The 23,075-nt window shown below is 47.4% G+C and overlaps 1 protein-coding gene across 3 annotated transcripts in view; it reads right to left on the reverse strand.

Annotated features, from left to right (window-relative positions):
* Window positions 1-3,591: 3,591 nt before the first annotated feature.
* LOC135919877 (FYVE and coiled-coil domain-containing protein 1-like) overlaps window positions 3,592-23,075 on the reverse strand; it is a 45,634-nt gene continuing 26,150 nt past the window's right edge. The window contains exons 3-20 of one of the 3 annotated variants that reach the window (XM_065453867.2): window positions 22,859-22,978; window positions 22,490-22,608; window positions 21,639-21,745; window positions 20,934-21,077; window positions 19,993-20,077; window positions 19,737-19,898; window positions 16,736-19,005; window positions 14,898-15,156; window positions 13,471-13,581; window positions 13,042-13,113; window positions 12,370-12,524; window positions 11,829-11,967; window positions 11,317-11,390; window positions 10,711-10,877; window positions 10,282-10,381; window positions 8,081-8,420; window positions 6,757-6,929; window positions 3,592-4,014 (exon numbers count right to left, since the gene is read on the reverse strand). In XM_065453867.2, the coding sequence (XP_065309939.2) occupies window positions 3,936-4,014; window positions 6,757-6,929; window positions 8,081-8,420; window positions 10,282-10,381; window positions 10,711-10,877; window positions 11,317-11,390; window positions 11,829-11,967; window positions 12,370-12,524; window positions 13,042-13,113; window positions 13,471-13,581; window positions 14,898-15,156; window positions 16,736-19,005; window positions 19,737-19,898; window positions 19,993-20,077; window positions 20,934-21,077; window positions 21,639-21,745; window positions 22,490-22,608; window positions 22,859-22,978 (4,676 nt within the window). In that variant the 3' untranslated portion in view covers window positions 3,592-3,935. Of the gene's footprint in view, window positions 4,015-6,756; window positions 6,930-8,080; window positions 8,421-10,281; window positions 10,382-10,710; window positions 10,878-11,316; window positions 11,391-11,828; window positions 11,968-12,369; window positions 12,525-13,041; window positions 13,114-13,470; window positions 13,612-14,897; window positions 15,157-16,735; window positions 19,006-19,736; window positions 19,899-19,992; window positions 20,078-20,933; window positions 21,078-21,638; window positions 21,746-22,489; window positions 22,609-22,858; window positions 22,979-23,075 lie in introns of all 3 variants that reach the window. The other 2 variants (XM_065453866.2, XM_065453868.2) reach the window with 2 other exon arrangements.

Below are 23,075 nucleotides of genomic sequence, written 5' to 3' on the forward strand. Positions count from 1 at the left end.
TCTACAACATGTTCATTTATCAAGTAACATTCGCGTTGAATTTGGTGGCGCATAAACGCTGTTGCTGCACCTGAACACTATTTTTAAGTGCATTTTTCACACATTCATGGCAATTTTTGATGGGGTCATTCTGGTATCCTTTGTTTTCTCATACATGAGTTCATACTACTTTTCACATATGTGAAACGAGGTGAATTTTTTATATTTGTACACAAGGAGATTGGCGACTCACAAAAAAAAGGCTATTAGAAACACTTTGATCTGTGATAGGTAACATATATACTGTGATCACTAGCTGCTTTACCTGTATACACGACGCATTTAAGGTAGCTGGAATGTTAGCTCTCACCTGTTTGCTAATGTTAGGAAGAAAAGAAAAGCACAGTTGTCTATTGTAGAAATCAATATTTTCACAGTAGGGAAAGGCACATCAGGTAAATGTGATATTTACGGTAAGTATGGGCAGAATCAACAGGCCTTTCTTTTTGCTTGCATTTAAAAGTCAATGTTAAATCCAGCGATAGTGATAGATTAGGTCCCTCTATATCTCCATTTTTCTCATGAGCTGCTGAGAAAATGCCACTTGAGGAAACAAATAGTAATACAGTTACACCTCAATTTGACAATGAAATCAAGGCTATGGCACTGAAGTGCATCGGACTGAGGATGTTACGGCATCGAGCTCCCAATAGGATTGTCATTTTTATTAAAGCAATGCAAGATCTTGTATTTGCTTCGTTATTTGCAGCATTTGGGAAAAAAAATCATACTCTGCTTTTCACATTTGCACTTAACCAAAACCTAAATTTCTCAGTTAAATGGTGGCAGGTGCCATGAAATTTGATAGCACCGATTCCACTGACTTTCATTAACTCTCCCTCATTCCCATGGTGCAAGAAGCATTTGATGCCTCTCATCTTATGCTGATAGCAAAGACTGAGGAATGAAATTTCTGTTCTTTATATTGCATTGTGATTTTGGCCATCCAGTAGTCGGGTAAGAATATGTTGCTCTGTATACAATACTACTATGCTTCTTTTTGTTTCAAGAAATCAGAAGCAAAAGAAAATTACCTGATAAAATATTTTCAACACATCCATTGCTTTATTTCGTTTCGGGCAAAATGTCAGTGCACTGTTGGCATTGAAAAATAGGGTGGTGTGAATTGTGTCCAGGCTGTTGGTGGAGCCATCATTGTCACTGAATGTTTCTCGAGTATAGTGCCACCTGATCAAGTTACATAGGGCAGCACGAGTGTCCTATATTGAAATATAATATAATATGCTAAACTATTTTATTTCATGTCCAGATTCAATTCAACTATTTTATTGGCATTGGTTGACCATTATTTAAAAATTATACTGGGACACAAAATTTCATTGGGGAGCTAGCTCTGAATCCAGTCTATCAATTTCCATGCTAATGAAAGCTCTAATCTTAGTGACAGTGGGGACATTTTGGAGTATTAATCTATCACTTTAGCCTGACTTAACATTTGCTCCTACTGCCCTTTTGAAGTTCAAGACGATGTCATGCCAGCTTGTAGTGTGGATGTTCTGTTTGCTTTTCAGCAGCAACACACCTTAGGCAAAATAGTAGTAGAGAATATGATATGTTCAACACACACAGACGCGCAGTTCCAAACACACAGAAGGCCCAATTATTTCGCACATGGGTACAAAGGCTCAAAAGGCTTATGTTAGATGTGTGCTTTGGTGGGTAAGCTTGTACCTATACACTTCACAGGAAAGTATAGCCTGTACGCAGGTTAGCGTTTCGCAGTTATAGTTGCACATTGTTCTAGTCGAAGAAAAAAAGGTTATTTATTTATAAGCGCCAGCAAGGAATACACTAGGAAAATACTTGCATAGAGCTTGTTGTAGGTATTGTACGTGCATTGTTCAGGTGAACAAGCTGTTTTTACTGGCATTATTACAGGTCGTTGCGCGTTGTACTCGATATATGAATATATATGGGATGCCGTGAAAGAATTTTTCTGTTACATGATGCATCATTCTTAAATACCTCTGTGCACAGTAAGCTTGTTCGTCTCCAAGTGGTACGTGTTGGTTCTTTAAGGCAGCCTTGATGACTGCACAACTCCAGCATCATGAAACCTTGTCACAAAGAAATGGATGTTCCTCATCACACGTCACATGAATGAATGTGGGAAGGACTGTATTTTGCCGTTTAATCGCTAGTGCTGGACCTGCAGGTAGAAATCCCTATTTCGAGAGTTCAAGTTTGTACAGTGCTGTTACCTCGTTAAGAAGCATCATTCTGTTGCTGGTTCAGCAACTCTAGTCACCGAGGTTTTCAGTTGTGTGCAACCCAGCATGTCTGTCTTTGGCTGCGAGATTGTTGTGTTAGCTTTGAAAGTTTTGGACCACCACCAGACTAAGCTTTGCCGACGTGTTTGCACCTTCCTAACCAGCTCTAAAGTGTGCTGGGGCAAATGGTTGAACCAATTGCCTAATTCTTTGTGCAGCCTCGTTTAATGCTCAGGAAATACCAGTAAGAGGTTAGGCACTCGCAAAGTCTGGTTTTGACATTTCGGGCCTAGTTGAAAAACACTTACAATGCACCATAAAACCCATGCATGAAAGCAGCCCAAATGTGTTCTGTACTTTCAGCCTAGGCTGGCAATTCGTGTTTTGTCATTTACTCTACACGTAACCTGTGCTCATTAAGTTGCCCAATGTACAAGCGCACCGATTACTAGAGGGAAAGTGGCACTCCAGTCGTTCAGCCACTGTGCAAATCAAGGGCAGCCCATGGACTTTTCTCATTTGACGTAGGTTCATAGAGATTAAATTTTTACAACGAACACATTGTTACTTAACATCCACTAGCTATAGCAGTCATAGCAGCCAAGAGTACTTGTCGCTGAAACTGGTCTGATCAGTTACAATATTTATGTATATTTAATGTATCATATGGTGATTGTTGGTAATATTTGTAGTTCCAGATTATTACCATTTAATAGTACAACATATCGTTTCTAGTACAACATATGTGTGTTGAAAGATGGGGTCTGTATAACAAAGAACAAGGTCACTAACAGTCTGGAAATGGCACTGCCCATCAATTTCCATGCTGCATGGAACACAAGACTGCTGTTTCTAGTTTCCCGTGAAACGTGTTACAGATGAGGACAACAAAATCAAAGGAAGAGACACCAGTCAGAACTGTTATGCATATGTAGTACTACAATAGTATTTGTAGTATGAAACTGACCCATCGAGTTTCAGGAGAGGCAGCTAAGGGTAAGCCACACATGTGCGTGATGTCGTTGGTGTTATCCCTGCAGAATTCATGGATTCTTCTCTACCATGTGTTTAGACATTGACTAAGTGTTTTTGTTTACTAGCTCTCAAAGCGTTTTACTATATACCATATTGCAGTTTCATGTCTTGAAGTTCATGTCATGTTGAAGTTTATCTTGGTGGTGCACAGTAAGAGTAACTTGATGGCTCTAGTTTTTGCTGAGGAGTTGTTTCTTGTGTATCTCGGTGAATAAAGTATTCTATTCACTTCACAAAAACGTTATGCAGTGTTCCATCTCATGGAGTAATGCAACATACAGTGAAGACAAGTAGGAAAATATCCTTTATTACATTGCCACATCTTTTATTACATTGCCACATCCTTAAATAAAGAATTTATTTAAATTAGCAAGGCTTGACTTAAAAGAGCAGCACACACAATGGACATTTAAGGTAATATTCAGTCATCAAATAACTTAAAGGACACTTTGCTCTTAATGAAAATGCACAACACTATGATACACAAGCCTACGGGTCATGGCAGATATAGTACAACACGCTAAAACGTATACATAAAATGTACAAGTCTAAATAAAGCACATCATCCCGCTAGCACGGGAGTCTGTCTATACAAGAAACAGTCCGCACAAGACTTGTCTGGAGGTGTATTTACACGTTGCTCATTTCACTGTCCGAAGCACATGGCTTGTGCAGGTGCAGTTTGTAGGACACCTTCTTCGCCATGAACCTGCGCACAAGATAAAAACGGGCTTGTTAATCGGATGCAGCTCTACTGTGTTCACAGGAAGGCCCCGTCAGTGGCGAGTTCCACAGTGCCAGTCGAGCGGCCACATCACAAGGGCAATGCTTTACAAATTGCTCTTGAGCAAAGCGAGATGCTATCTGTTGCAAGCATTCTTAGGTTGACGCTCTCCCGACCGCACTGGGGAAACCGCATGGTGGCGCTAATACATAGAGCCGGTAACCAACTTCGCCTGACTGGCTGCCAAACTTAAAGCTGTTTTTCGACACTACACAATAACATTTATCAGACTGTATGAATTAGTACACTACGCTTTACAAATGCAACGACTCGGCTCTGTGACGAACAATGCGTGTCGCGCGGCTAACATCACGGCGAAAGCCCGGACGCTAAACGACTCGGGGATAAGCGAGACCGTTGGCATGTGGGCGCGTGTCCTCCTCGGCGCCCTCGACGGTTGGAAACCGCTAGCGCCTGTATACGCGAGTATGTGCCTTCTCCCCTCCTCGGCGGTTGGTCTCACTCGTGTACCCAGCGCTGGCCGCCAGCGGGGCGCGAATCTGCTTCCTCCCTCTCCTGGGCGTCGCTGTTCCCGAGGGGCCATAAACAAAAAGCGTCCCTCGCCGACAGCCTTCAGCACAGGCTTTGAGCGTTCTTGTTCTTTTTTGAGCTGGCCGCTCCTTACGTGGCGGTGTAATTAAACGTTATTCGTTACGTCGCCTCCTTGCCTGGGCCCCTCTAGTGCTGGTAGAGCACCAGACCACTGGGCCAACACTTCCGCTGTGGTCCCGAGTTCGTAACTTTCAGCAAAACTATCTCTTTTCGCGAGGAGGAGGCTTTGCAACAACAACAACAACAAAAAAAACACGAAAGATTGAAAGACGGCTATGACGCCGCCCCACGTTCCAGTATTAGCTAACGGTAAAGTCGCGGATTTTTGCCAAAGCTTGCGCGGGTCGAGGGAATGCTCGTCAGTAAGAACGGTCCGCACAGCAGTCTATAAAGTCCATTTTTGCGAAAATGTTGAAGTGCCGCCGTCATGGCCTGTTAACACAGGTGTTTTCTAATGGCCAGTGCGCGGTACGACGGTGAATTCTTAGGCATGAAAATGAATGTTTGAAATCCGTCTGTTTTACGACCACGTTAACTTGACGTCACCGCGCATATAAAATTGAGGAATTTATCGTATTACTGCCTAATCGTAGCGCCTATGAACTCACCAAAAAAGCGTTTAGATGAACTAGAGTCAACTAGGCAAGTTTAAGAGTCTTTTGTGACGGAACAGCCGAAATCGGGGAAATACTTTGATATGCGTGACGTCGCCCTGGAGTACGGGCGTTGGGGTTACGGCACAAGGCGGAAGTTAAGCTTTCCTCTTCTGCGGCAATAATAAACCACTTTTACCGAAACGAATGAAAACGAAGTATTCGAAACACTTTAGCAATCTAAACTACTTGAGTCCTGCAACCGCCTTCAGCGTCCCTTTAATCACGAAAACTAAGCACGAAAGAGCAACTTCGTTTTGTCCTGCAAAGCTTGCTTCACTGCCAGGTATGGTTGCATTCGGAGATGCCTCCGCCATTCCGCAGGGAGCTTTTTCAATGAGCGAAAAGAATCCATTACATTACGGATACTGTGTACTATCAACGCTTATTCAAATTATTTATCGGGTAGTATTGTAGGTAGGATTTGCTGCCTAGGTAGGAGCAGACGCACGGTATGAATGTGTGAGCAAACTGAAATGACACTGTGTTGTCCCCAAGTGTAGAAATTGCGGCAAGCGCACGAATCGATTGCTATAAGAGGGGACTGCTCCATATATGCATAAGTCCGATAGATTATTCCCACGTCAAGTTCTAAGGAATTCCAGCATAGCGGAACCTCACTGGCGTAGACATATCGGATTTCCGTTAGTTTTTTTTATTGACGACGTATGTATTTGTGGACTTGATGCTTCCATTCATTTTGTAAATTTCGAATTTTCTGCAACATTGCTTAAAAAAGAGCCAATTTAAATAAGAAATTGGCTCCCTTTGAAAGATGGACTAATTACTTTTTAATGCGACAAACCCAATCAACTTCAACGCAGTGGACGCCGAGCGAAGCGATCTTTCCTGTGCCACGTGTCCCCTGCCTCTTCATTAAAAACTGTCATACTGCTGCGTTGATGGAACTCCGAGCCTTATAATAAAACATAGCAAAACAATTATGGAAGGTGTCAGTGCACCTTAAAAAATTTAACACTTGAGGGTATGAAGGTTCCAGCAGGCCAAAAGACTTAATCGCAAGAGGAGAACACAGGACGAACGCTGGACCTGGAAGTTTGATTTGGTATCGAAGTAAAACGGCTCTAAGTGTTTCCTAACCTTAACACTGGCCAAGTCACCTTTCTTAAGTGCGAGAGACAAGTGCTAGAAGTTTGTGCAACATCGAAAACGTCTGTACACCTTGCCGTGCGCAGCGTTTACGACCGAGCCAGCGGAGTCGGTTTTGCGAGGAGAAGGAGGCTACTTGGATGATGAAGATGATGTGGTGTTTTATGGCGCAAGGGCCAGGTTTGGCCAAAGAGCGCCATGACAAGTGGTAACGTTAACGATGTATTAAGGATGGCGTGCACAATGAATTCATCATGGCAAATGTGACACGGCTGCAAAAGGGCCTAAAACCCGTCGCTGTAGGTGGCGTAGAATATATAGGTGCTAAAATAACGACGCTGACAAGGCTTACTTGGAGTGCTGGTTGTCGAAGACGAGGACGTAGACGCCCACGTTCTTCACGACGAGGCTGCCCTCGAATGGCTGCACGTCGGCCTGTACGCGCACCGAAGGCAGAATGACGTCCATCATCTCCAGCTGGGTGTCACTGTGGAGGGGCTTGTACCGCAGCTCGAACGATATGCTCTGCGCACAGAAACGACCGAATCAGAGACGGGCCATGGGTTTAAGCGCGCACACGTAAGCGGTAACCTTCGCGAAGAAGCTACGCTGTTATAAATAGACGGCAAAGAAATATAACCTGGATTGGCGTATTACACTTCTGGAAGTTCTGCCGGGATTGGCGCACCGAGAAACAAGTGCTGGCCCGACGTCGCCCTAACATTTCTCAATTAGTTCCCCGTGACGTGTATGTATCGTTTGCGGCAATGTTGGGTCGACGGTAGGCGTATGTATAAAACGTACATTGCATTCGAAAATAAGCAGCAACGTTAGTTGGGATTTTCTGCACACAGAAAGTAGCCCAAATACGAGAAAATTCTACGAAATCAAAAACGTCACAGGCGTAGTTTGTCTCTCCGCGAAATAACAAAAATGGCTGAATATTTTTCGCTACTTTGTTGCATTTTCCCACCAAGAAAACGAAATCCATAAAAGTAACACTTTCGCCAGAAAGGCGAAGCATTGATAACGAAAGCAATCTAGACAACTACACGAAATGAGGTTCGTAGTTGTATCGGCCGTATAAATTGCAGTAAACATTCGCTTAATTTAATTAATAGGCACGGTGTCACACGGGCACACGCACCGATCTACTCGATCACCGCGAACACTCGCCGTCACAACGTTGACGTGGCGAAGTGCGTCGGCCTCTAGGAGCGAGCGCTCCGGCCTGCCTCTTGGTTTAGCGCGTCTCCGTCACTCCAGATTACGCGACCTACCCGCGCGCCAATTGCCGGCGACAGCGCGCGCGAAGCGACCAGCCATCTCGGCTCGCCCAGACGTTGCAGCTGCTGCAGATCACCCCAAAGATTACCCGGGCCGCGCATGCGTTCAGGTGCGCGGACACTCGCGCGCAGCCACGGCTAGAGGGCGAGACGCACGCTCGTCTGCACCGGGTCGCCGCGGCTGGCAACATCAGGGTGGCTACGCGTTGTACGCATGGGGGCTACGTCACGAAAAGTGGGCGGCACGGGGTGCGCGGCAAGGTGAAAGATCCATCACACCCTCCCGAAGGTCACACGCATAACCTTGCTTTTCCTGCCTCGAGGCGTAGCGTCCAAAATGGGAAAGCGTTCTGCATTACGGAAAATGACTGTACAATAGGGATAACGCACCTTGGGCTCGCAATAGAACTGCCAGAAGAGCGCCGTCTCTGTCACCGGGAGCAGCACGGGGATGCTGTAGCGTCCGCCGGCGTTCACCCACACCTCGCCACGGAGACCCGCTCGACCGCACTGGGCGATCTCGTCCATGGTGCGCGTTGATCCCACGTGGAACAGCGCGCGGTCCTGCGTCGTCCTGGGCGAGCTGTTGTACGGGCTGCAGGCGAGCAGCGAGCGCGCAATCTCCTCGTCGCTGATGATGTCGAACTCCTGCTTGGCCGAGCTGCTGCCGCTGTCGGTGAAGCTGCTGCTGCTCTGCAGGAACTGGGGCCTTCGCAGTCGAGGGAAGGACCTGCGCGCAACGGAACGATCGAGCGGCTCAGGTGTGACCTCCAGAAACGAGGGCAGAAAGCGAGGGGGGCACTCGCTCTCACGACGGACGAAAATGTGAGCCATAGTTGGCGCCTCGTGGCGAAGCAGAGCACGAGGACAGAGCGCGCCTTAAGAGGAAGCTTTAGCTCGGGCCCAACTCCGACGCGGCCTATTCAAATACATGTAAAACGCAAAAACGTTTTTCTGAGATAACCCCCGGACCGATTTTAATGAAATTTGTTGCATTTGAGAGAGAAAGTTAAATTCTAGTGACTGTTGGAAGCGGAATTTTGATTTAGGGCTTGAATTTTGTTAAAAGGATTTTCAAAAATTCAGACGTTTGAAAAAAATAGAAGCACGAAGTTTACAAGCTAATAGCTCTGCATCAAGAACAGATATCGCGATTCTGTAAACGGCATCTATTAGACCATTCAAAGCGGACAAATTTGATATGTCAGTTTACATCTCACGTGAATTTGTTACGTTGTTTACAAAGGTTCTGCAAAAGTTGTAATTACACATTACTCCATTTATTGAGGTTCACGTGTAACATATCAATTTTGTCCGCTTTAGATGTGCTATCAGGTACAATTCAGAGAATTGCGATATCGTTTTTTCGTCCTGAGTTACGGAGTTGTGAACCTAATAGTTTCGCTTTCAGAAAATTTGCGATTTTTGCCAAATTTTTATAAAAATTTGACGATCTAAATCGAAAATTCGAAACCAACAGTCACTATATTTTAAGCTTTTCTTTTAAATGCAGCAAACCCCGTCATATTTGGTGCAGTGGTTGCCGAGAAAAACGAATTCTCCTTTTACATGTATTTAGATAGGAGCACCCGAGCTAAAGCTTCCTCTTAAGGACAAGTACGCAGCGCGGTGCCCTTAAGCGTATTCGCGCTATTGCGTCGAACGGTACCAAATTCCTTGTCCGTGCGCGCCTTTTGGTCTCATGCCAGAGCTAGAGAACGAAAGCAATGCCTTTGTCAGATGAATGGTGAATCTGCGCGGAATCGACTGAACAGGTGGTCCTGGCTGTCTGGAACGCGCTTTCACAAGGTGCCATAAAACTGCTTAAAAGTGCTACGAAAATGGTTCATCTAACGGAAACAGTCATTCAAAAGCTTCGCCAGAGCTTTGCAACGCAGCGTAACACATCCGTGCTTCCGGACGCTTTTTAGATACGCACTGTAAGGGCAACCGTAGAAGAAAGGCAAGTCATCCCTCTTCATCTCTAACATCGAGCACAAGTTTGCGTCTTGAGAGAGCCGTCTAGGGTCACCCGCGGTCACTTCGCACTGGTAGAGTACAGGGTACCATCAATGCGCGGTGAGACTAAACAGTCCCGGAACACGGGGCGGAAATTGAGAGCGAGCGCTGGCCCGTATTCTCCAGCTGTCTCTTCGCACTTTCTCGTGAATCTACAGACCAACTCGCCCAGTTCGCCATTTTGGATGTCATACCTCTAGAAACAATATATGCTCAAACCACCGTACTTCCGACGCCCCCTTTACAACCGCAGTGCTGTCCCTCTTATACGGCAATTACAGAGCTTCGTCATAAACCGTGCGCTAGAGTTTCTCAAGCTCGCCGCACTGTCAACAGATTCCATGGTCCGAGATCACGTCGTCACATCAGGTCATCGAATTTACGCGCACGGTATCGTTCGATCATCACTCGAATGCCTACGCGTACTTCAATTGGATATATCATTTCGGCTTATTAAGTATAAATCATCCAAGCGTTGTAGCTTAGATGCCGATACCTAATTGCGTTACTTTGCCACCGAATACTGGGCGTCAACAGGGGACAGCTGCGGGTCATTTAGATGTAATTCTTACCAGTTTCGAGTCATCTTCATAACCTCGGTTCTGGGCGGCGCTCCCTGGGCTGGTGCCGAACAGCAGACGGCTTCGTCGGAAGAGCTTCTGTTTGGCGAGTCTAAAGAAACAAAAAAAGATTTTGTAAGGACAAGTTTGCTCATAGCCTACATTTGTATAAGCTTCGCCTGGCAAAGCGAGTGCCGGTTGTTAGATTACTACTAGATTATTATAGGAGCTTGCATCCGCACAGAACTATTACATAAAACGCAAGGTACGGCCATGCATGGCTTCTCGTACACTTGTACGACAGTTCAGCTGCGATGCAACGCAGCGGAATCGTGCCGTGTGCCCTTTGCTTGACGGCATGGTCTCAAAGAAGGAACATTGCAAGGTGTGAGCCGTTACTGCTACGCACTCTAACACATATGCGAAAGCGTGGAGTATTACCGACGGTGTCCGTTTCCGACGGCTCTTTCTTCCTGCTGACGGCAAGCTCGCCGATGTCATCATCTTCGCTGTCCGCGGACGCGTTTGAGCAGACAGAAGGGTTCCTGGCGGCCCGTTCCAGCTGCTGGTGTTGGAATGCGCAGGCATTGCAGACCCTCGCAGGACGACTGCACGACAAGCGTCAGCACTTTAGTGAGTAGCTGTTTATTATGCACGAAATACTGTACACGGGAGCAGCTGGTGGGTGTTGGGGGTGGGCACAATGCAGGCCCTAACGTGAGCAATCTTATAGAGCAGTTATAAAATGATGTTATTTGCCCGCTGGCAACCACCAGTTAACCGGTTCGACCTGAACATTTATGCACGAAAGAATATTTAACTAAGTTAACATTACATATTCGAATGGAATAATTCGATTCGAAGTTGCTCGGACATGAATTTTGTAAATATGAGAAACGAACAATTCTGTGAGCTGCGTTGAAGTGAACTTCTTATTGTGTACCCACCGTGACACACATTTGACAATTTGTTTGCTGCAGTGTTGCAAGTTCATTGGGCAGAATTGAGTTAAATTTAAAGATAAAATAGCTCCTCCTCTCAACTCACCTGCTTGCAGTTGTCATGAGCCAGTTGCTACAGCAGTTGTGGCAGTAGATTCGGCCACACAGCCTGCAGTGGTGCTGGAAGATATATACATAACCACGTAGAGCATTAGTCAAGATGCAACAATGCTACTAAGAGCACGAATACGTTTCTTTACATTCATGCAACATTTTGAACATTTCTGAAAACAAGAAAGTAGCGGACGGGCAGAGCAGTTAAAGGTCGACATGTTTTACTACATACGACGAGTAAGTTATTTTGATGAAAGAGATTTAACGTCCAAAGCAATACGGGTCCTAGACGAGACGCCGTATTACCGGGGATCCAGATTAATTTTGACTGCATGGGGCCGTGCGTAAGCGTTTTCATAACCATCGGAATGGGACCGCCGCGGTCAGAACCGCGACTTCCCGCTGAGCAGCGGAACGGTTGAATTGCTGTACTACCGCAGCGATTAAACGAATTACAAAAAAATTCAGCCTGAAAAAAGTAGCCTCTGGTTTTTCCACACTCACCTTCCGCAAAGTGAACGTGAACGCAGAGGAACATTGCAGGCAGGAGTCCGTTTCGTTGTTGTCCATCCACTTGTCGGTAGCCTGCAGCTTTTGCAGGAACTGCAGATTGTCGTTTTGCTTCCAGAGCATGTCCTTTTCTCTGGAGGTCCAAAGAAAAAAGTGCACGTGCAGTTAGCGTGAACTTTTCAACTGCTTTTATAGTGTTGCTGCTTCAGTAAAGAAGCAAGAAGACATTTTAAATCGTTTACATTACTAATGACAGGTCAACAAATGACAGGTCAACGCCGAGAGGGCCTCGTACTATAGCTAGTTTCCTATCCCTTTCAACGTGGCGTATAAACTGCGGGCGGAAAGAGTACCCAGTTTAAGTACGATTAAATGGCGAACCGCGCTGCTGTAAAGCTTAGCGACACGACAGAAAAGTCGATGTCGACGCTAGGGACATGCGTGGCAATTTGCTACACACTATGGCATACTTGCTGGGCTAGGTCACAGTTCGCGCTTCGCTTCTCCGCCGCGATGATGTTTCGGGAACACTTACTTGACCAGCTTGACAATCTTTTTCTTGAGCTCCACGGTGTCCATCTTCAGCTGGCTTAGTTGCTCTTCGAAAGACGTGACTTGCGCGTAGCTCTGGTCCAGCTGCTGCTTCAGCTGATCCCCGTACTCCTTGTCAACATCGGCTTGCACACGAAGCTGAGTGACGGAAGAGGCATCACAACTAATGTTAGGCTATTCGCCTCACTGCAACGTCGTGGTGGCCAAAATTAACGCCTATCGCGAAACATGAACGCAAAATCGAGCAGTTTCGAGTAGAACAAACAAGCGTGTGCTCTTACATAAAAACTTAGGGATATTTCTTGGATGTCAAAAGTAGGTGAAGTTGATCGGAAAATATTTGAAATGAAATGCTTGCCGTCTTCAGTCGGCGTGACGCCATATATGCTTGCAATTATTTGGGACAGGTCTTAATTGTAATTGCTCGTAGGTGCAGCTATCTAGCCGGGAACTGCGGCAACAGGCGAACGAATGACCGCAATAGCCTGCTCTTGTCGCATGCTTGCAGCCAATGCTTGCAAGCCATCAACTGCTGCGTCATCGAACCCGCAGTACCAGAGCAGGCCGTGCTGACAACTGGGGCCGAGATTAAGTGGGCTCGTTCAAGGCGGGTAGCGAGAGTAGACCTAAAGAAAACCTGGTGCACAGAACTTACTCTTTTTAGTTCGTCGCTGAGAATGGAGCACTCTTCTTCCCGAGATGCCATCACCAGCTGAAGCCTTTCAATCTGAAAAGACGAACATTGAAAACGTCACGCTCGCCATTTCAGGGCCCGCTTAAGCGAAAGGGTGAAGTTGCACAATGAATGATACATCTTGCGATAAGTGTCTGGTTGTATTAGATTTACAGACACGCATTCGACGAGTTCATGCACAGCCTCGAGTTTTGCAGACGCTCAAGTTCTGGCGACCAAACTTGGGGCCCGACAGAAAGCCGTTGGTTGTGCGATCCTTTTGCATATTGGTTAGAACAGAGTTACTAGCAGTAACGATGCAGATATGGGTTACTACAAGCTTACTACTACGCATTAATTTCCGTTGCTTGCGCGTTAGTGCGATGCGAAGTTTAGTGCTGCACATCTCACCTCTTGCGCGAACTTCGTCTGCTCTGTGACTTGGTCCTCCCTGAGGTCCTCGACACAGTGTTCCAGCTCTCCGATCATACGCTCTTGGTCTTCCAGCCGCTCGCGCATTTCCTGGATGATAGCCTGTTGTGTCACATAATTCTAGGGGTGGAGAGAGTTAGTGGCAGGCGGTTTAGTGAAGCAGGAGGTCTCGGTAGCCAAAAAAAAGAAAACACCTGATGCTAGTCCATCCATGCAATAAAGTACGTCACTCAAACATGCGCTTTACTACGAGTGCGAAGGGCAGTATAGACAGAACGTTACGCTTAATATTACAGTTGAGTAGATTGCTCGAGAGTTGCTTTCACGATGCTAATAACGTCTACACAAGTAGTGGTGAATGAAGGCTTATCAGGCAAATATAGCTCATGAACGACAGGCCGCACACCCGTTCTTCCGTAGAAATCACGTGCATATCACAAGGCAGTTTGGGATGCACATGGCAATAAAGTACACTACAGCGTGCAAACAGTGATCACAGGCATTTGGAGGCTTGAACTCCAAGAGTCTTCAAACAAGGAAAGGATCAGCGTGGAGTTAACGTTTCAGCGAATGGGATTTATTTTCGCAATTTCCGCCGATTTGTGTGGACGTGGCTCCAAGTGGAGGCACTGCTTGTTCGCCCACTGTTGACTATACTATTGCGTGCAGTACTGACAGAACTTCGAGCAGTCTGTAAAAAGGAGGACATTCTTGGGTGCGGGGGGGTGAGGTTGGACCTGTTACGTTCACATGACGAATTATCCGTTTCAAGAGGGAGATTTACTTTGGGGCCTACTCCAATTTCGGTGTCCAAATACACGTGTCTCGATCGATCTGAATGGAGTTTGTTGCATTTAAGAGAAAATGCGTACTTCTACCGACAACTAGTATATGAAGCAGAACTTTTCAGTTGGGGCCTCAACTCCTAACAGAATTGTCGAAAAATTAGCAATAGGAACCCTGAAGCACAAATCTTAAAAACCTATAAAATGTCGAAAAAAGGTAATCCTGTTTTGCTAAACCGCTGATTAAATTGAAAAGTACTGCGTACAGTGGGTAGATATTAAACTTTATTCTCATTCAACAAACGGCGTCAAATAGGTGGTGCCCAATCCCAGTGCCCCTTCCTCGAAGTAACCAACACATCTCGAAGGCAATGCTTTTGCGGGATTTACGCGCCGGAAGTTGCAAAGCCGGAAACACGTCCACCATGTTTTGAACACCACCTATTCGGTGCAGTGGATGCCTATAGCAAAACGACTCCTCCGCTTCCACGTCTTTAGATGGGAGCTCGTGAGGCAAAGACTTTTCTCTTAAAGGTCAAAAATGTTTTTTTTTCGCGCTGGCCAGAGTGGCGAAGCTCAAGAAAAAAAAAAAAACGCGAGGCGAGTCGTTTCGACACTCACCCTGTACAAGTGGCTGTTGGCGGCCTCCTGGTCCCGGAGCCTCTCGGTGAGCGAGCCGACTTCCCTCTCGAGCATCTGCTGCTTTTCGGCGCTCTCGCGGCGGTTCTCGTCGATCCGCGTGAGCTGAAGATCCTTCTGCTCGAGCTGCTCCTCGAGTTCCTTGTTCCTGATCAACAGTTCTCCCCGCTCGCGCGAGATCTCCTGCATCTGGACGCTCTTCAGGCTGCGCTCCGTCCGCAGCATCCCGCTTGCCCTCTGCCTGCGGAACGCCGATTGAGACAAGACCTCTGAGAATCGGGATTCGTTGGTCTCGGCTTGAGCACCATTGTAAGTGAAGCCAATGTTGGCCTGATATTGGCTAACGTAAAGTCAATGTAGCCAACTGTGGGGCCTACACTGGTTCGTCGGTGTACCGCAAGTTTATAGACAAACGGCAAGGTATACAGGCTACGTTAGAGCTATCCCAAGCCAACAAAGAAATCAAGGGTACCCACTGCGTCGCATAACGCACACTACGAAGAAATAAGCATACTAAGCCTGCAGTAGGTTGCAGTTTCGCCCGGAAGGCGATTATTCCGGCGACGACGGCGAAAATGGGCCTGGAGTGTCCGTATAATTGTTATCACACTTAAAAAGGAAAATCAAAGCTAAATACCGAACTACGGAGATCTTTGAAGTGCGTGATGCGCGAAGTAAGATACTTTAGTCTCACGCTTCCTGGGCTGCCAGGGAATCTAACTATATTAGGAGGGACGCTGCAGTATCAAGCTCACAATAATTTTGACTAACTTGAGTATAGCACGCATAGACTTAACCATACATATGCGGACGTGTTTGCATGCGGCTCTCGTCGCAATTCGGCCACCGCCGGATATCATACGTGAGACCTTGTTTTAGAACAAGACCTTTTGAGTCAAGACCTAACCGCACATGGTTGCCCTTGCGTTATTTGATCGTCCTTTCGTGACAGACAGCACACGTTGAATCTGGCAGTTCCGCTGTAGTAATGTTAGTGACTCGGCAATCCATGCACTCGCGCGACGTTTAGCTACACGCGAATACATGAAGTGTTGCCCACGATGCTGAATACTTCGCAGGCCCAAGCGTGTTCAGGCAGCCATTCTGGATTCGACAGAAAACGTAACAATGCTAGAATTGCAGCGTAATTCACACGGGCGTCATACGGTACACATTCCATCGCAATCGATACATACCTGGATCGAATTTCTCGACCGCGATTAGCTCCCTTTCTCGCGTAAATCAGCCAATCAGAATCGAGAAATTTGATCCCGATCAGGCTCCATCGCCATGGAAAATGAACCGTGTGATACCCGTACAACTTTATGGCCTTACGGTTTTTTTTTTTTGGCTAGAAAGCAATTTGCACTTGTTTTACGCACATTAACCTTCGTTTCTTTGTGCACACTGTGATGAGAAAGTACGCCAATCGGGAAATAACGCAAAAGAAAGTTTCTGTACTCGACGGCAGTTGGAAAGTACGTTGTTTTGCGTAGAAGATATTGGTTCTCTGCTGTTTTAACATGCAAGCACGCTATCAGATTGAATAAACAAAACGCTGACGATATAATAAACAAAAAGGGCGTGACGTGCAGTCAGTGTTTGTATAACCTCCCAGCAATAGGCGCAAAACTGTGCTTGGGCACATGTCTCTGCACCGAGCATCTCGGGTTGACTGACATGCTGTGAATATAGCATTCATGACAAAGGTGTTACGTTCCAAGCTCAATGATCAGCGCGTCGTCTTGTTTCAAACTTATTACTAGTTTTTGTACTCGGTCTTACGAAGGAACATCACGACAAGAGAGAGGATGGTTTACCTCATTTCGTTTTCCCTCTGCGCCTTTTCTTCAGCGAGGCTGGCCACCTGCTGTTGCAATCTCTCGTTGGACTCCTCCAGCCTGGCAATTTTAGCGCGCAGTTTGGAGATGACCTCCTCACTCTGGGACCTCTCGAGCTTCACCCTGTGCACTATGGTGCCCAAGGTCCTCTTCCGGATTTCGGGCAAAGCACCATCGTCGCACACGTCCCCGCAGATGGCGGACACATCCGGCACATCGTCACACGCCACATCACACTCTTCGGCCACGACTTCGCGTGACTCGGAATCCTCAGAGTTCACTGGAATGCTGCACGCGCTGTCCTGCGCGGGTGGCTCGTTGCTGCCGCTGCCGCTGGCGCCGGCCTCCAGCAGGCTGTGCAGCCGGCGCTGCAGGCTGTCGCTGCGCTCGCTGCTTCGCACCAGGCTGTTGTACAGGATCTGGCACTGCTGCTCCAGGTACTCGAGTCGCTGAGAGCGCGCGCGGTACTTGCACTCGATGTCGGCCACCGTGTCTGGAATGCACTGGGCTCCCCCTTCCTCGGGAATCTCGTCCACGTTGAGCGAGTCGGAGCGGTCGTCGTCCTCGACGGACTCCGGGTCGTCCCGCTCCGAGCACTCCTCGCCGCTCGAGGGCGTCTGCTCGCGCGTGCTCTGGCCGTTGTCGGAGACGCCGCTGTCCTGGCTGTCCTGCTTCTTCCGGCTCTGGAACTCCTCGCGCAGGCTCTTCCACTCGATCTCGGACTCGGCGTTGGAGCGCATCACCTTGACGCAGCTCTCCCGCGTGCTCTCCAGCTGCTGCCGCAGGTTGTGGAGCAGGTGTTTCTTCTCCTGGAGCTCGTACCTCATGACAGCTTTGGCAGTCTGAAGCTTGTGGTGCGTATCCTCCATGCCCGCCAAAAGGGTCTTGGTGCGGTCGAGTTCTTGCACGAAGCCGCACAGTTTGCGCTCCTGCTCGTGCACCTTGCTGGACAGCAGCTTGTTGAGCTCCCTGGAGTCGGCGAGCTCTTTTTCGAGCTGAGATTCGGACTGCATGAGAGACTGCATCTTGGAGTGATTCCTGCACATGGTCTCGAACAGAGAGGTCACAAAGTCACAACCCTCTATTCGTGGTGGCACCAACTCTTCCGAAGGTCCGGCGACTTCCTTGCTCAGGGAAATGTCATTTTCGTCTGGAGCACCGTCCTCCTTTAGATGTTGCATGCTGAGCACTTCTTGCATCACATGCAGCTGAAGGTTAATACTGTGGCTTGTGGAAATGAGATCCCGAACTCGGGCGTTCGCCTTGTCGATCAGGGACTCGTGGTGTAACATGGCGGAACCGAGGTACCTCAGGCAGTGTTCGAAGAGTTCACAGTTTGAGTTCTCCGTTCTCGTCACTTGTTTGGTTGGAATGAGCGAATCCTCCGTCTCCTCGGAGGACAACATCTTCAACAGCGCTTCATCGGACATATTGTTCTCCAAAGCAAGCTTGGGAGACTCTTCGGGTGAAGTACCAGCATGGTGCGCGGAAGACTTGGAGAAGAGTTTTCTCCGCGCTACGCGCACTAGGTTAGCAAGTCTTTCAATTTCGCGGTCCCTCATGGCGCTAGCGTTGATGCTCTCACAGCATTTTGAGCGCAGCTTAACCAGCTGGTCTTCCAGACACTTACACTGCATCTTCTTCTGCTCCAACAACTCGTGGCTACTCTTGACCTCTTTGTCCATGATGATCACTTGCTGTCGAAGAATCGTTGCTTCGTCTTTCACCGCGTCGACGAGATTTTTCAGTCCCTCGTTGACGAAGCTGAGCTTCTCTGTCCTCGTCCGAAGGTCCGTTTCGGAGCGCTTCAGGTCTTTGACGGTTTCTTCGGAATCTTCGAGCTTCTCCAATACCTCGTTGAGCTTTCGCGCGAGGAAATTATTTTTAGTAGTCAGATCATCTTTCTCTCCGCTCAGACGCTGCACTGACGCGCTCAGATCATCACATGTTTTGCAGGTACTTTGAACACACGCGGTTTCACCGGACTGAGACGCTCTCAGCGATTCCAACTCCTTACGCAACTCCGCTTCTTTCTCCAGCCAGGCTTCCTCCTTGACGCGCCATTCCTCGGCCATCTTCTCTAGCTTCTCGGAGCATAACGCAGCTCTCGCTTCTTCAGCGAGTCTTTCAGGCAAACAACTTTCCGTTTGCGAAGCAGAGGCGGCCGTCTGGACTGGCGAAGGCACTTCGCCACAAGCTTCTGGAGACGATATTCTGAACACAATCGGAGATAGAGATCTGCTCTTCAGCTGCAAGAGAAGAAGAAATTATTCTGCGTGAGCATCAAATATTTTGCAGGAATAAGAACACAAACAGAACGAAAGACTTGTCTCTTACTTGCAGAAAGGACGCGCATGCCTAGTTATAACGAGCATTATTCAAGTTTTGGACAGTACGGCTGGTGGGCATGCATATCAACCACTGTATCAAACTCACTGTTTCTCACTATTGCTCCTTTATACAGTCTTAAAGTTCAGACCACTTCCCTACTTCTGTCCCCTTTTACACTGACAGCTGTTCCATGGTCCTCGCTCTGTTTTGTTGAAGGAGATATCTGCGAGAGGACTCGACGCGGTAGCTCTATGGCTATGGCGTTGCCGAGAACAAGGTCAGGGGCTAGATGCCAGCCACGGTGACCGCACTCCGAAGGGGGGGGGGGATGCGAAAACCATCGTGCACCGTGCACAGCGTGCACATTAAACATCCCGAAGTCGTTAAAGGTAATCCGGAGTCCCCACTGCGGCGTGGCTCATAATCAGATCGTAGTTTTGGCACGTAAAACCCCAAAGTCTGTTTTTATTTATCTTCAAGACGTTCATTACGAAGCACGTTATTTCACTTTAGAGCTGCATAGCTCTCTGGAGACTTATTTGCGCACGCACAGGGGAAATCTTTGCTTGGTGAGTATGCCCGAATGCACACAAAAAAATCACATAATAGACAGCTAACGAAATAGGGAATGCGAGATAAACTAACGAACCGTTCTCACGGTTGGCAGACTCGAGAGTTCGGATCGCCGAGAGACGTCTTCCGTGGCTTCGTCCACGGAGGGAGAATGTAGGAGCGAGCTAGCTCGAAGAATGGGGGATCTTGGTACGGTGCTTCGCCCTTCATCAGGCACGGATGAGCACGTCAAGTCCATCTTTCAGAAAGGAAAGGAAGAAAGGGATCGGCAACAGTGAGATTGTGTAAAGTACTTGTTGTAGCGGAAACGCTGGACATAGAATGAAACTAACCTGAGAGTGCGTGCTGTTCAGGCTGGACATGCTTGAAATGCTAGAGCACCGGCTCAACGTCGGCCAGCTCTCGCCAAAGACTTTCCTGCGAGTAAACGTCCTAGTAAATTGTAACGACACAACCAGAATGGTTAGGAATGAACGCTCAAATCATTTAATTGAGTTAAAAGCTTAACGTATGCTCCGTCTTCCATGAGCGGCAGTTGTCAGAAACAATGCTAAGAAGGAAGTGTACACAGATGTGCCAATAAGAAAGCCCGCTATAAATAGTTCTCTTGGCTAAACAACTCGATGGGTTGCGTTGAATTTGCTTCAAAAAATCGAACATATCGTGGCTTTGTTTGATATATTTGGATGCATTAGCTGTCTGTTTCATCCGTAATACCAATGTATACACACGGTGTGTGCGATGATTGTTGCCGGAAAGGTAATTTGTCTCAGGAAAAGGAATTGGCGACGCCGTGTGACCCAAGAGGGCGAAAGGCACGTAAGGCGATGGAATGCGGAAGAGTTTCGCTTTCCCAGTGACAGACGGCGCCGTGCTTTCTTAGGAAGAAACATTTTCGTCTGTAATCGCCACAGACAACATTTGCTTGCGAATTATTCGGATAAACCAGGCATGTACTGCGACGATGCGTAGCATTAAGGCGGCCGTGAAATACGACGTGTACGCGAAATTTGGGAGCGAACTAGTTAACGTCCTAGCATTACCAGATATTTGTACTGTGTCGCTTGTCGGTGCAACGTTGCTATGACAAGGTAAACGCAAGTTAACAAATGTTGACGTTTGAAACTGTGCGTATCGCCAGGAAACAGTAAACCTAGATAAAATTTTTAGCAATTTTAGTGGGAAGCTGTTCCGTGCCTGCAGCCAGAAGTCTATAGCTTGTCATTGCCAAGAAGTCTCAACTAATCGCACTGTGTTTAGACAAAGGACGAACCTCGCAAACAGTGGCCAAGAAGAGTCCAGGTCATTGCCACTGGGAGCAAGGTCGAAGGGGACGGCGTTCAGATCGTAGAGGGATGACAACAGCGACTGCTGAGTCTCGGGCTGGCGAAGGAGCGCCCACGCATGGTAGTGGTCTCTGGAAAAGGCGAAACCAACATCCGTTTCTAAATGAACGATGGCGTCGGATCCAGTGAACGTGTTTGCAGCTTGTAGCACGAGCAAGGGAAACTACGTGAAATTTACCACAAAGGCAAAATAACGCAACGTGTCGCGACTACGCCCGCGCACTACGTGCAATGCTAAAAGAGCACAAGGTTTTGAAACCAGACGAAACAAAGGCAAACAAACGAGGTTTACCCAAGGAAAAGAAAAGCACTGCATTCCAGAAACTCGGCTACATACTAGAACCATACATCGAGAGAAACAAAAACTTGTAGCAGCTAGCGCGCTTCACAGAAAGCAAGTTCGACTTTTCGTGAACATTACTTCACGGCTGAAGCATTTGGTGAAAGCACTCGTATAAAATACTTCGATAATTACGGGATTAGGTTAATTTTTACTTTCATGAGACTCGATTGGTTGGACCATTTTTAATGTAAGGCACTTTTTCCCCGCCAACATCTGTCGTCGTCTGGATCGCTCGACTGTGGTGATTTTCTCCGAAACCTCGTGATTAGACTGTACTGTACCAGCTCACCTTGTCGACTTCTCATTGACCGCGCATGTCTGCAACGTATCAGCGAGGCACTGGTGCACGAGGCAGTAGCGAATCACCGCACGTCCTCTTCCCAAGTGTGTCTTCAGCTGCGTCAGAAGCAAGCACTCTGTCAGACTTCCCAGTGGCAAGCGACAGGGCAGTTTTGGGTAAACGTTGTACAGGTTAGCGTTACCGTATTACCATGGTGTGGAGTAAGCCGAAAAAGCAGCCCTGGCGGCGACATCTAGCGACAGTATGTTGAACCAATGTATGCAGAGCTCTCGCCGCGACGTGCGACTGCTCGGCATACGCGCTGGAGTGAGGCTAACATCACTGAAGCAGCCTCGTTCTTTTAGTTTTAGTACGATGTTACAGAGCATAAGCCTTTTCTACAACAACAGTCTAAATGTGAGGCCATAATGCGTCGCTGCCAAAGCCACTATAGTCAGCCACGTCCTGATACCACGATAGCACGGCTGATGACATGGAATTGGTTATTTGGATGACACTGGAAATGTTGGGAACTATTGTGTCGCCGGCTTCTTGAAGCCCCATTGTTCAATGATTAAAGAATAACAGGAAAAAAAAGAGGATGATACAGGGAAAAAAGTGTTCCGGCAATAAAGCACTTAAAGTGTCGATAACGAAAAATTGCAACAGCAGCAAGTTCCACGATTTGTGCGGTTAGACAAACGTCAATCCAATAATACAAGAACATACTAAATGTTTATTTATAGATAAAAATATCTAACTAAAGGAATTTCATTGAGACTTTTCGAGCAGATCGCTGTAACAGTATTCTGGGTTAGAGGGCTACGCGCACTTCAGACAAACATCCTCGGCACACCTACCTCGGACAGAGACTTGGCGTACTTGAGCGCGCTGTAGCCCTTCAAGTTCTTTTCGCTGAGGAGGCAGCGGCAGAAGTAGCCCCAGTAGCCCTTGGAGACGTTGAGAACGAGCGCCCTGTCTGTTTAAACAGAAGGGACGAGAAAAAAAGAAAAGGCGGTGAGCGAACGCGAAGGGGGAAAATCTGTAAAGAAAAGTTACGCCAAACAGACTCGCCCCCTTAAGGGTGCTTTGTCTAGCTCGCACCCTTACACCCTTTAGGGTGTAAGGGTGCGAGCTCGAGCGATTCGCACCCGTAACGATTTTGAAGGATGTAAAACGGCTTACAGCAGGTGTACAAATTCGTTATTCAAAGGTTACGAGCGGCGTACCTGTCTGGCCATGCTGCAGAATCTGTTCAAGTTCAGAGCAAAACTTGTGCAGCGTGGTGTTGTCGTCGTTCACTGGTTCGTTATTCGCCCTGAACTCTTCACATAGCTCTTGAATGCACTCTGTGCGGGGGGAAAGAAAAGAATGATTATGTACGAAAAGTAGCGCTATGGGCAAGCGTTCTCTCTTTTTTTCTTTTCTGAAATCACAATTTCGAAG

Source organism: Dermacentor albipictus, chromosome 4 (assembly GCF_038994185.2).
Source record: "Dermacentor albipictus isolate Rhodes 1998 colony chromosome 4, USDA_Dalb.pri_finalv2, whole genome shotgun sequence".
Lineage (NCBI taxonomy): Eukaryota > Metazoa > Arthropoda > Arachnida > Ixodida > Ixodidae > Dermacentor > Dermacentor albipictus.